Source organism: Penicillium cataractarum (genome assembly GCF_028827025.1).
Source record: "Penicillium cataractarum strain IBT 29864 chromosome Unknown utg000005l, whole genome shotgun sequence".
Lineage (NCBI taxonomy): Eukaryota > Fungi > Ascomycota > Eurotiomycetes > Eurotiales > Aspergillaceae > Penicillium > Penicillium cataractarum.
Window position 1 is genome coordinate 2,742,868 of NW_026622741.1, and position 11,905 is coordinate 2,754,772.

Genomic DNA, 11,905 nt, shown 5'->3' on the forward strand with positions numbered 1-11,905 from the left:
GTATAGGCCCTGCACGACATACTTGTTCCGAGTACAGCACTTTCACATTGCAGTAGTGGAGGCTCTGATGTCTTGGGGAGATACAACTATGGAATTGAGGGTACCTACGCGCTAAAGTTGGACGTGGCCCTCAACCATGGGACGGCGGGCCCGTACACGTCACTGGGTGCCCAGAAGTATGGATGCCCTACACAATATGGCCTACACCAAAATTCTTAGCATGAAACATCTCTAATCGTACCTTACGATATTTCTACTACAATTCCTTTTCTGGAACAGCCCAATTATAAGAGAAAAAAAGAAACATAAATGTCATAATTCGAGCATCTGATCCAGTCACAAGCTCTCATCACCTATCTCCAAAATCCAGCAGCCTACTGCTTAGGAGCAAATTTAGCCCGCATCCGATCCGCAACAGCCTTTTCTTGCCAAATAAAGTTAACGCTCTCATGCGCAGTAGTAGCCTCAGCCCAGCGCTTGAATCGTGGAGCCTGCTGCTCCAACAGAGTAGGCAGCTTGGCACTAACCAATCCATGCTCAGGCTTACTGAAGCCAAGGATGCGAAGTAGGAAAGAGCCGGACAGAACCTGCAACCGAACATTAATATAAATTGCGTCTTCAAGCACAGATATCACGAAGAAGGCGAAAAAGAAACATACCTCGGCCAAAGTGAGCTTATCACTACCACCGAAGAAAGGACCCTTGCCCTCGGTATCGGCAAGAAGAGGCTCAACCTCCTTCACGATGCCGGCAACCAATAGCTCGACGGCAGCATCGCGTTCCGCATCCGAGGTGGATCTCAGGCTCGCGAAGAAGTGGGGGATGACCTTGCTGAAGAATGCATCGACGAAGAAGGACAAGCGGGCACGGTACAGCGCGTTCTCTGCGGGGCCGGATGCCGGCAGGAGGTGCGAGGGGTGTGCGTCGGCGAGGAATTGCGCGACGATGCCGGACTCGGTGATGACGTTGCCATTGTACGAGAGACTGGGGACCAGACCGCGCTGTATAAAATGATATTAGAGATATGCCTTTATGAGGACGTCGCACAGAACTGGGGATGCTCCGCTATCGGAAACTGAGCCCGGTAAATAGCTAGCTGTTTGGTGAATAGCTAATAGCATGTACATACCGGGTTAACCTCCAGATACCAGGGCTCGCGGGGCACGGTCAAGTCAATGGTGACCTCCTCATACTCCAGGCCAAGTTCCTTGAGAACGATGTGGGCACGGTGAGCCCAGGGGCAACCACGGTTGGTGTAGAGAATGATCTTGGGAGAGGCCATCGTGTGAGTTTCAATGCGAATAGCCGAGTGGTAAGTTCAATCAACCAGGGGAGTCCGGAGGAGACGGTGGAAGAATATGTAGGTTCTCAAAACTGGCCGAACCTGGGGAAAACGCCATTATTTATGTTATCACGGAATGTGGTAGAAGGAGGGGTGGATTAGTAAAAGAGGATTGCGAAATCGAGGTCCCCGGGTTCTCCTTAACGCCGAGCCGGGTAAGAACTGATGAGAAGATGTGGGGTGGGCATTCCGGGTGGAGGAAGCGGGTAACCCAACCATGGAAGGAGATCATTCGAGGCCAACTTTTGAATGAGATTCGAGTCTAATTATGTACATACATTAATGCTTGCACTATATGTATCCGGATATCCTAAAAACCAAAAGAGAATCGAGGACAGCGTAGAGTCTCTAAAACGGCGGGGTACCGATGTACATAAGAAGACGAAACAAGAATCAAGACCAGCATCCATCGTATGCAAGGGTGGCCCTCACTCTGCCCGAGTTCCGTTGCGCCAGCGTTCGGTTCCACAGGACATTGATCAAGTCAATGAAGCGAAGAGAAGAGGAAGAAGATAGAGAGAAAAAGGAGAGAGGTAAGGAAAAATGAAAAAAAGGGACGACCAGATCGATCACCGTAAAATGGGGGGGGTATATAGAATACGCATAAGAAAGAGAAAAAAGGAATTGCACACACATACTCATGCCACGCGAGCATCCCCAAACGATCGCAAGGGTACGATCGTCGGGGGTGGAGTTGGTAAGGGCGGCCAGCCTGATGAAAAGGAGTCAGGGAAGAAACACAAGCACACGGGTGAGATGACTTCTCGCGAAGCTGGCGCGACGAATTGAGAATGCTGCACACGCTGTCGTCAAGGCGTAATAATCGCATGAAAACAAGGAAGATCGAAAGAGGTCGACTCCCGCGCTCAAACTTCATCATCGTCTTCCTGGACGCCACCGTCGATGATCTTCCGCCAGTGTTGTGGCAGACAGACGCACACCAACGGGAAGGCCTTGATCTCACCGGAGGGTGCCGGTGACGGGCCCGGCCGGTGCGAGCCATTGGAGACTCCACTATCACGCTGTTCGCGATGGATGTCATAATCCTCAGCCCGTTCAGAGACGCGGACACCCGTGGCCCAGCCATCGTCCCAAATGCCAATCACCTTCAACATCTCACCGCGGTCAAGCTCAAACTCATCACCTGCCCGGGGAGAGTACGCCCATAGGGCAGCCACCTTATCACCGGGTTGAATGTCGTCTTGCGAGTAGTAGTCACGGAAGTATGACAACTGCTCGGACTGGCCACTGGTCACTGCCTCGGGGGATGAGTATTGGTTTGCAGTGCCGGAGAGAGGTGAGCTGTCACTGTCTAAGCCAGCCAAAGCAGAGCTGCTCGACAGCGAACCGTGGCGCTTTCCAGTAACTGGAGGAATTCGTCGAGACATGGCCCCGGGGCTGGCACCCCTGGCTTCCGAATCGGACGAATCGCTGTACTTGGTACCACCAAACATTGCAGCAGATGTTCGAGAGTAAGCAGGAGAGGAGCTGGGGACCTCGCGCAAAGCGGACATGCGGGCAACGCGGCCTCCAGGGACCATATTATATCCCGTTGGACTTTCCGGCTGCTGCTGCATGGGTGGTGTCGTACCCTTGCGTTGTGGGTTGGGTTGATTAAGTGCAGCATCCGTTTGTGTCTTGCGGCGACGTCGAGTGCAAATGAAGAGGAATGCCAGAAGGGCACCGATGATGGCGGCTGCCGCAACCGAGCCGACCACGATCCCGGCAATCTGACCCCCTGACAGACCGTGATTCGAGGCTCCACCAGCGGCGGCGGTAGTCGTGACGATCGGCTGAAGAGTCGCAGTTGAGCTTGGAATGACGACTCCGTTGCAGCGGCTCGTGGAATTGGAGCTGGAGCAGCAGGTATCGGTCGAGTTGGAAGCACAGTAGGTGCAGAGGCCAATCATGTTGGAAGAGAATCCGCAGTTCTTAGGCTCATTATCGGATCCACTGACACAGCTGCCGGTTATTGAGTCGGCTGGGTTTGAGCAGATGGTGAAGTCGGAGCGAATTTGTTTCATGTAGTCCTTGGTAGTTTTCGGGCAGAGTTGCTTGTTGACCATAATCTCTTGTTCGCTGGTGGCCATGAGCGCACAGGTCTCGGCGCATAGCGGTTCTGAATCGGCGGTAGACAGGTCGCAGTCGTCCTTGGAGCTCTGGATAAGACCGCTGCAGATGACACTGGTAGTATATTGGGCATAATAATCATTCATGGCGCTTTTATTCAGGCCATCACAGCCCAACTGATCGACATATCTAGAGGAACGCGGTTAGTTTCATTGATCGCACGCGCGAACCCCCCAAGCTCGACCATAAACATACTTGGAGGTGACATATGTGTCTGAGACGTAGTTGCTCAAGGCTGTATCGAATGTAGTGAGATTAGAAACGCCATCGAGCCATGGGCTGCCGAGAATGTTCTTGTTAGTTAGCGCACAATGCGTTTCGAGCGCAATCCCACTCACAAGTCCGCATATTGGCTCGAATTGACCGAAACTTTGGAGCTACTCCATGCTGAGCAGGCCGTCGACCCCGACAGGGACAGACAGGATGACATCTCGGGATGGGTGTCCGCCGCAGTCGTTCCTCCTGGTCGGTTTCCCGAGGAATGATGCCGTGGAATGTGTCAGATAGTATCGAGAGATGATCGAAATTACACGCGTCGCATATCGGTGTCAATTGCTGCTCGGGAGATTCGGAATGAATGCGGTCGATGATAGTCGATTGCTGCCTCAGTCCGAAAAAAAGTGTCGCTTCTAGCTCGGGAAAGAAAGGAAGGGAGAACGAAAAGGCGTAGTAAGAAGGAATGAGATTAAACGAGTGACTCGGGCGCCAACAACGGACGTGGACCCGCAGGGAAGGAAAGATCAATCGAGGGGCGCGATGGCCACGATCGAGGGAGACGAAGAGAAAGGATGGCCAATCGAGAGACGAGCGAAGAAGGGGAAGAGGAAGAAGTGTCAGATGTAGTGGCTCGGTTGGTCTGGGCGTTGGGTTCGGGGGAGAGTTTGGGGGGGGGGAAGCGTGGATACCGCGAGGTACAGGATGCAGCAGATTAGTGCAGGTACAATAGTACCAAGTACTCACTTGGTATTAAGACTTCAGACTAAGAGAGGGGGAGGGCAGGTTGGACTGGTAAAAAAAGGGGGGGCAGGAGCTCTGAGACGAACTGGTCTGGAAGAATCTGAAACGAGGAGCCTGCGCAGTACGAAGACCGTTTAATTATTACAGAGTATGTACTACAGTACAGTAGACCATACTATACATAGTTTACAATATTGAGGACGAAAATAGTGTCAGGCTGTCAGCATAGGGCAGGCGTATCGCTTTGTTTACTCAGTCGCGTATCAACTGGACCGGAGCTTCGACTCGACTCGGTAGTGACGGCGCTCAGAGACTAGCCTGATTGGCAGCACAGGAAGCCAGCAGAGCAAGCGGTACCTGTTCTAGTCCCGTCTAAGAGTTTGGCTAGTCCCGAGCGATACCTGGCGTTGGTCAAGTTGGTCGATATCCACCACTCAGAGTGCCCCTGAAAAGACCCAGTTGGCCGATCGCTATCACCCACCCGCGTCGCAAATTTTTCGAGCTTGATAAATACACGAAAGTAGTACTCCGTATGGCATACGACATGCGGTACGGGGTACGAGAGGCATTGAATTCTTCCGAGGCTCACCTTGCATCCTGTAATGGCACTGCAAGAAATGAATGTGAGCTGTATCGCGCGCGGGCTGGGATCATGCGAGGGATGGAGGATTTTCTCCTGTAGGATGCAGGCCATGCATCAATTCCCGTCTCTGCATTATTGGGTGTATACGGGGTAGTCTACGAGAACGACGATATCGTATCGGCTACAGAAAAGAGCAGTCAAGGCGATCTCGGCATAGAGCGGGAACACGGTTCTCTATACTCAGAGCCGAGCACTTTAGCAGAACCACAAACCCACGAAGACCCTAGCCCCCACCGCTCCACGATCGGGACAAGTCTACTTTGATACCCTTCCCTACGGGGAACTCTGCAAGACCGGTAACTTCGTTAGTTTTCCTCTATATATGTCGATCATGCAAAGGATGGACAACTCATGCAGAGTGCTTGGCATATAACTAGCTCTAAGTATAGATAGCAATAATGAGTTGACCTATCAACTCCACGTCTCATCGAGTACACAGTGCGCCGTTCATAAACGGCGACTGGAAAGTCAAATGTCAGTGCCTCACTTTCGAGGCCACAATGTACCACTTCCCTGCAGTCCTGCTACATCAGCACGTCACGTGACCAGACGTCATCTGATCCCCAGAATCGAAGCAGGCTGCCACTTGAATTTTGGAAACTGCAAATCAACTCATCCTCAACGACGTGAGCAGTCAAATAGGATATCTCTGCACCTCTCTCTAAAGCCTATTAAGCTTTCTTTGTGACCTTGGATCTTGGCCCATCCTCGATCCTCTCGTTGTTGCAGGTGATACATAGAGCGCAGCTTAACCACCCCTCCCTTCGGAAAGCCATGTGCAGCTCCGACATCTTCCTGGCGGTCCTCGCCGTCTTCTTCCCGCCCATTGCTGGTGAGCATATCTGCGCCCTTGCAACCGACATCTTCATCCAGTGCTTAATCTCAAAATATATATGAACATGACCACTAATCAACCCATCTTCCCGAACAGTCTGGATCAAGGCGGGGATCTGCACCGCTGACTCCATCATCAACATCGCCCTCTGCCTGCTAGGCTACATCCCGGGCCTCATTCACGCATGGTATATCATCATGAAATACCCCGAGCCCGACTACGACGACGTAGCCTACGAGCCCATCTCCGGCGGCTCCAGCCAACGCCGCGATCTCGAGAACGGTCGCGTGACGTACTACTATGTCTCACACCAGCCTCTGCAGCACCCCTCCCAGCGACAGTCCTACGGTACCGTCAACCAGCAAGGCCAGCAGGGAAACGTGCCTAAGCCCTCTGAGGACTCGCAGCAAGGTGCTGGAGCTAGCAGTGGCGAGGGACGGTCCGACGCCCGACCGCCACCTACTTATGCTGAAGCCGTGAAGGGTGACAACAAGATCCAGTCCCAGGATTAGAGAGAGGCGGGAGATGTTTCTGGTGTGACGACTGCCTTAATTCGGGTTTTTCTTTCGTGAGAGATCGTATCCGCTTGGCCTCTACCTCGTAAAAACTTCGTCCGGCTTCGGATAGGGTGGTTTTTTTCATGACTTTGACGAAGGATATGTTCTTATAGTTTCATTAACTGTGTTATCAGCACGCAATCCCAGGAATTAGCTTGTTTTATCGGTATTGCTCCATTTAATGAATTGTTCCCGCCGTATACAATAAATGGTTTTTATCGTGGGGACATTAAGGGAGACACCTAAACGAATCTATTCGTCAGGCTGACTCGTAGCCGCTATGCATTTCAGGAGTCATTGAACTATATTGAATGTTGTTCATCAATTTTAATTCTTGTCAAATGGATTGGTCTGAGAGCTGTTTATAAAATACCTATATGTGGATGAAGGTGCCGTAGATTGATGAGCCACCGTCGGGATATATATCGAGGAATGTTGTTTGTCCTACCTACTACGAGCCATCCAAAAGGTAAACCTACCTACTGGAAGGTAGAAGTAGCTGCACATTGGCCATTCTAGAGCCCACTCATACCCCGAATGCATACACCGGAATACATATTCCAAACAAAAATTAGAAAACAAGGCTTCGAACTCAATGTCGAGTCTCTACACTCGATAATGGCCGATTCCCACCGCCCCATCCGCCCCATCTGATAAGCGCCAATCTGCTCCGAGACGATCCTCTTCCGGCCGGAAAGGAAAGAGCGGACTCCAACACCCCAACCGACTACACCTCCTCTCCAAGTCCTCGGCCCTGACACCGGCCATGCAGTCCATGCCATTGCTCCTGCGGCAATCGCTTCGGTCTAGCCTACAACTCACGCGCACAACCACCCGACCGGTGCAAGTGCCTCATCTCCGCCCGACACCTCCGAGCGCTTTTCCCGCAAAGCCGACAACTCGCAGCTTCTCTGTTTGCCTCCAATGCCAGTTTCGACGGCTGCCGGGGTCATACTCCCCCCTCGATGAGAAGGATAAGACAGCGGCGGAGATAGAGAGGATCGTTCAGGCTTCGAGGGAGGGTGTTGTGCCTGATGGTGGGCCAGGCACGGATGCGGCTGCGGGGAGTCCCCGTGCGAGCTCTACGGAAACCGACGTGCCTTCAGTAGAACAGGCACAGACGAAGATAGATGATAAGATATTATTGGAAGGGATTGGGCCTGAGGAAGGGCGAGGAAAGGCGCAGAACACAATTGCCGAGGGCACGCAGACTGGCGGGTTACCCTCCTACTTGGAGAACCGGCGGTCACAATTGTCGAAACAATTCACTACGATGATGGATAATCTGCAATCCAACGTCTTCGTAGCTGGACAGCGTCTGAACGACCTGACCGGCTACTCGGCTATCGAGGCCCTCAAGAAGGATATCCAAATACAAGGTAAGAATGACGATCTACATGCCTTACTGCCCACCCACTAACATTACGACTCGTCTCTTCTACAGAAACCAGACTCCGTACAGCTCGCGCACATGTTCGCAAAGCCAAGGAAGACTACACAGCCGCAATCAACAACCGCTCCACCTCCCAGCGCGAAGTCAACGAGCTTCTCCAGCGCAAGCACGCCTGGTCCCCAACAGACCTGGAGCGTTTCACCCTGCTCTACCGCAACGACCACACCAACGAGGTCGCCGAGACAGAGACGCAGGAGGCCCTGTCTCGTGCGGAGCGTGAGGCTGAAGAGGCCGCTGCATCGCTGAATAAGAGCATTCTCTCCCGTTACCATGAAGAGCAGGTGTGGTCTGACAAGATCCGCCGGATGAGTACCTGGGGTACATGGGGTTTGATGGGTATGAACGTGCTGCTCTTCCTGATCTTCCAGATTGCAGTCGAGCCATGGCGGCGCCGGCGACTCGTCAAGGGCTTCGAGGATAAGGTTGTTGAAGCGCTGGAGAAGGAGAAGAGCCTGAACCGCATTGAAGGTGGTGTTTCTTCGTCAGCGGCTTCTGCAATCCTGCCCGAGGTCATCGATTCTACCGTCGAGTCTTCTATTGCCTCGATTGAGTCCCCTGCCGCGGAGACTGAGGAGCCTGCTGTTATTCCCGTGGTTCCTACACCCGAAGCTTCACCCCTCCCTGAACCTATCCTTGAACAATCTCTCTACTCTCGCCTTGCTGGCATCACCTCGCCGCCAATCTCTCTTGAATACTGGCGGCAGGTACTAGATGAGCTATTCAGTGAACGCGCCGTGGCCACCTCGCAGCGTGATGTTACCGTGGCTGCTATGCAGAGCGCCGCAGCCGGTGCGGCTGTGGTGGGCTTGGTGATTGCTCTCGTGAGACCTCGGTAAAGGCACAGCTCTCGACCTTGTATATGACAGACTACAAGATTAGTGGGACTGTGGTTTCCCTCCGATCTTGTCAGTTCTTACATACTTCCATGAGCCGTTTGGCCAATCATGTACAGACGGAGAGATAGATCTAAGTGAGTAATCAAGACTCACATGTACTATAATTGAAAGCATTTCCCTTTTTGTGAGCGCAACTCGTTATATAACGTCATGAAGGAACGTCATGCTAGAACTACGAAGATACATGTAGTGGATCTTCCGGCTAATCGAGAAGCAGATTCTCAGAAGCACAAAGGAAATTTCATGACTAGGCAATACACGGGACGATATAACACAAGTATGTACTCAAGAAGACCGGCGGGATGAAATCCTGCTCATAGCTGTACTACAGCCAAGAAAAAGAATGACACTCCTGTAGGTCAACCTTGGAGACCGAGGACACAAAGGGGGGAAAAAGAGGCTCATTTTTTGTCCATATTAAAACACGGTCTCTTAATCTTGACAAGACACACGGCCGCTCTGTCTAAAACAAAAGGAAAATAAAGATCACACAAGCACATACACAGACAAGATCGATCCAGTCCAGTCATCCATCCTCACCTTTCCCGGTCTAAAGAAACAAGTTTCCCACCACATTGGCATAGGCGGGTTCTTTCGGGTTCAAACGGAATCAATCACGAGAGAGATAGCGAAAGGGATTGGGTTCGTTTAACCAATGACGAGAGTCTCGTCCTCGGGGAAGCTGTATTGGGGAACCTCGAGGTTCAGGGGAGCGGGACCCTTGCGGATACGGCCAGAGATATCGTAGTGGGAGCCGTGGCAGGGGCAGAACCAGCCGCCGTAGTCACCGGCCTCACCGATGGGCACACAACCCAAGTGGGTGCAGACACCCAGCATGACCAGCCACTCGGCGCGCTGCACACGCTCGTCATCGGACTGGGGGTCACGGAGGGACTCCCACTTGGTCTCGCGGGCCTCGGTGATCTCCTCCTGGGTACGGTGACGGATGAAGACGGGCTTACCACGCCACTTGATGATGACCTGCAAAAGAGAGACGGATGTTAGGGATGATGGGAATTGAAGGCGAAAGGGGAGTTCCGTTGGATTTGACGTACGTTCTTGCCCTCAGGGATGGCACCGAGAGCGATCTCGACCTTGGCCTGGGCCAGGACGTCGGCGGAGGCGGACATGTTGACGAGGAAGTCTGGGTAAGAAAGCACACGGTCAGTATGGGCGAATTCCAAGTTGTACCTCTCCACAAAACCGTTCCCATCATTCAATTCAATCATCCGCAGATATTCCCATCTTTCCCCCCCGAGAATCATATAGATTTCACCTACCCTGGACAGTCGCCTTGGCGCCAACAGCGGTAGCCAGACCCATAGTACCGGCCATGAAGTAGGAGAAGACCTGGTTGGAGCGAGGAGCCTTGCTGGACTGGTATTTGCTGAAATTGGGGATCTTCAGGGTCGAGCCACGCTCGTTAGCGGAGGCGAAGGGGCTCTCGAACGAGGCCTTCGCATCGGCGACTCCCCTCCGCTGCTGGCAGGAGGTGACGGCGGCGCGGGAGGTGGACAGCTGCTGGCGGGCGCAAGTGCGCAGCAGAGTGCTGGAAGCGGAGGAGAGCGACATGGTGATGCAATTGACCACAGAGTGGGATGTTGGACCACAATTGCGTTGCGTCGAGTGGAGGGCGGGTGAGAAGAGGGAGGGAGTGGATGAAGTCGGAAGTCGAAGTTGGAGCCAGAGCTTTCGCTAGCGATCGGAATCACGGGGCCTGTCATTGGCTGAGCGGGTCCCCGGGTGAACTTCATTCTCGACCAACACTGCTGGGTTGTATACATTTTGATATAAAATTGATTATTGTTGGCATAAATATTCTGCACGGTTGATCAATGGTTGGATTTTTTCAATTTTCATTTTTGAGCATGTTTGGGGCTCATTCGGCTCAACTATCAACTGCTGTCTCTTCCCCAGGACCGAACCCGATGCGACCATAACCAAGAAAATAGCACCAAACCGGGCAGGCAATAGCCTGCCAGAAATCCCATAGAACTCCAATGCAAAAAGGTAAGAACAATATATAAGAGACCTGAGGGGCCAAAACCACAGCTATTCTTCCCCCAACTCAATCCTTCATTTCAATGTCGGGGTCATTCCGGGTCGAATGATCAACCGTTCGGTCCGCGATCAGCGCGCTCACGGGGACCACGGGTGTGCGAGGAACTGATGGTGACGATATGGCCGCTTCAGACTGAGGTAGACCAGATTCAGCAGAAGCACCATTGGTGTTGTTGGGCGCAGAACCGCTTCCGTTCAAGGTTCGCTGGCCCTTTTCCATCTCAGTGTGTTTAGCAGCATCCTTGGCCTTCTTCTCCTTGAACTGCTTGTACGTCGTAGTCTTGGGAATCACATCGGAAAGGAATTCGAGGTTGTCAATGTGTGAGACTGCGGTAGCTGTTGCGTAAACGAGGAAATCAGCATACAATCCGGTAGAACCTCGACTGAGGATCGATTGCAACCCACCCAAATCCTTGTATTGCACCGTCTTTCGCGGTTTTCGTTCTGACTTGACCACATTGTGTCCCTGCTCGGCGAGATACTGGATGAACATCTCCTATAGCTGACGTTAGTCGGCGCAGAAGTAAGTGTAGTAGAGGGGAGTATGCGGCGCACAGTAGCCATGGCGATCACAAAGGTCGCGTTGTTGGAGCATTGTACAATATCGTCATCAAGCTGGACGATCTTCTTGATACGGGAAACTGGTAGCTCATTAGACATTTGCTGGCATCGTCTTTCATGGACAGTTGATTGTACGTACTTGGAAGGGCACTCTGTCCAGTGATCTCCTCCGGCTCAGCCACGTTCTTTGGAGACATAATGAGGGTTGTCGCGCAAGACAAGATCGAGTGGGATTTTCGCCAGCTGTAGAGAGTGCTCGCCGTAGTAAAAGCAGGTGTTTCCCCGGTTAAACTGTTCTGGTCGCGCGAGTGTCGAGTCAAGAAAGTTAAAACGCGTGGGCGCGGCGTTATCTCAGCACGGCTCCGTTATCGATACTTGGCGCAGACGTATTCGACACCTCGACTCTCTGCCTCGTTCCACCGCAGCATTGTTTGCAGCTACTAGATTATTACCAGAAGCTGAACGCCCAT

The 11,905-nt window shown here is 52.5% G+C and overlaps 6 protein-coding genes across 6 annotated transcripts; 2 read left to right on the forward strand and 4 right to left on the reverse strand.

Annotated features, from left to right (window-relative positions):
- Nucleotides 1-374: 374 nt before the first annotated feature.
- On the reverse strand, nucleotides 375-1,282 carry N7496_006671 (glutathione S-transferase family protein; the record flags this gene model as incomplete). Its single annotated transcript, XM_056699600.1, has 3 exons — nucleotides 375-587; nucleotides 660-1,001; nucleotides 1,130-1,282. The coding sequence occupies 3 exons, from the start codon at nucleotides 1,280-1,282 to the stop codon at nucleotides 375-377; spliced, it is 708 nt and encodes a 235-aa protein (XP_056555013.1).
- A 926-nt stretch (nucleotides 1,283-2,208) lies between these two features.
- N7496_006672 (SH3 domain protein) lies at nucleotides 2,209-3,902 on the reverse strand (the record flags this gene model as incomplete). Its single annotated transcript, XM_056699601.1, has 3 exons — nucleotides 2,209-3,601; nucleotides 3,668-3,751; nucleotides 3,811-3,902. The coding sequence occupies 3 exons, from the start codon at nucleotides 3,900-3,902 to the stop codon at nucleotides 2,209-2,211; spliced, it is 1,569 nt and encodes a 522-aa protein (XP_056555014.1).
- A 1,944-nt stretch (nucleotides 3,903-5,846) lies between these two features.
- On the forward strand, nucleotides 5,847-6,419 carry N7496_006673 (putative stress response RCI peptide; the record flags this gene model as incomplete). Its single annotated transcript, XM_056699602.1, has 2 exons — nucleotides 5,847-5,904; nucleotides 6,004-6,419. The coding sequence occupies 2 exons, from the start codon at nucleotides 5,847-5,849 to the stop codon at nucleotides 6,417-6,419; spliced, it is 474 nt and encodes a 157-aa protein (XP_056555015.1).
- An 811-nt stretch (nucleotides 6,420-7,230) lies between these two features.
- On the forward strand, nucleotides 7,231-8,753 carry she9 (putative mitochondrion biogenesis protein (She9); the record flags this gene model as incomplete). Its single annotated transcript, XM_056699603.1, has 2 exons — nucleotides 7,231-7,843; nucleotides 7,909-8,753. The coding sequence occupies 2 exons, from the start codon at nucleotides 7,231-7,233 to the stop codon at nucleotides 8,751-8,753; spliced, it is 1,458 nt and encodes a 485-aa protein (XP_056555016.1).
- A 708-nt stretch (nucleotides 8,754-9,461) lies between these two features.
- Nucleotides 9,462-10,385, reverse strand: rip1 (ubiquinol--cytochrome-c reductase catalytic subunit RIP1; the record flags this gene model as incomplete). Its single annotated transcript, XM_056699604.1, has 3 exons — nucleotides 9,462-9,794; nucleotides 9,869-9,957; nucleotides 10,094-10,385. 3 exons carry the CDS (start codon nucleotides 10,383-10,385, stop codon nucleotides 9,462-9,464), a joined length of 714 nt encoding a protein of 237 aa, XP_056555017.1.
- A 496-nt stretch (nucleotides 10,386-10,881) lies between these two features.
- N7496_006676 (histone-fold domain-containing protein) lies at nucleotides 10,882-11,632 on the reverse strand (the record flags this gene model as incomplete). Its single annotated transcript, XM_056699605.1, has 3 exons — nucleotides 10,882-11,370; nucleotides 11,430-11,515; nucleotides 11,575-11,632. 3 exons carry the CDS (start codon nucleotides 11,630-11,632, stop codon nucleotides 10,882-10,884), a joined length of 633 nt encoding a protein of 210 aa, XP_056555018.1.
- Between the last annotated feature and the right edge of the window lie 273 nt (nucleotides 11,633-11,905).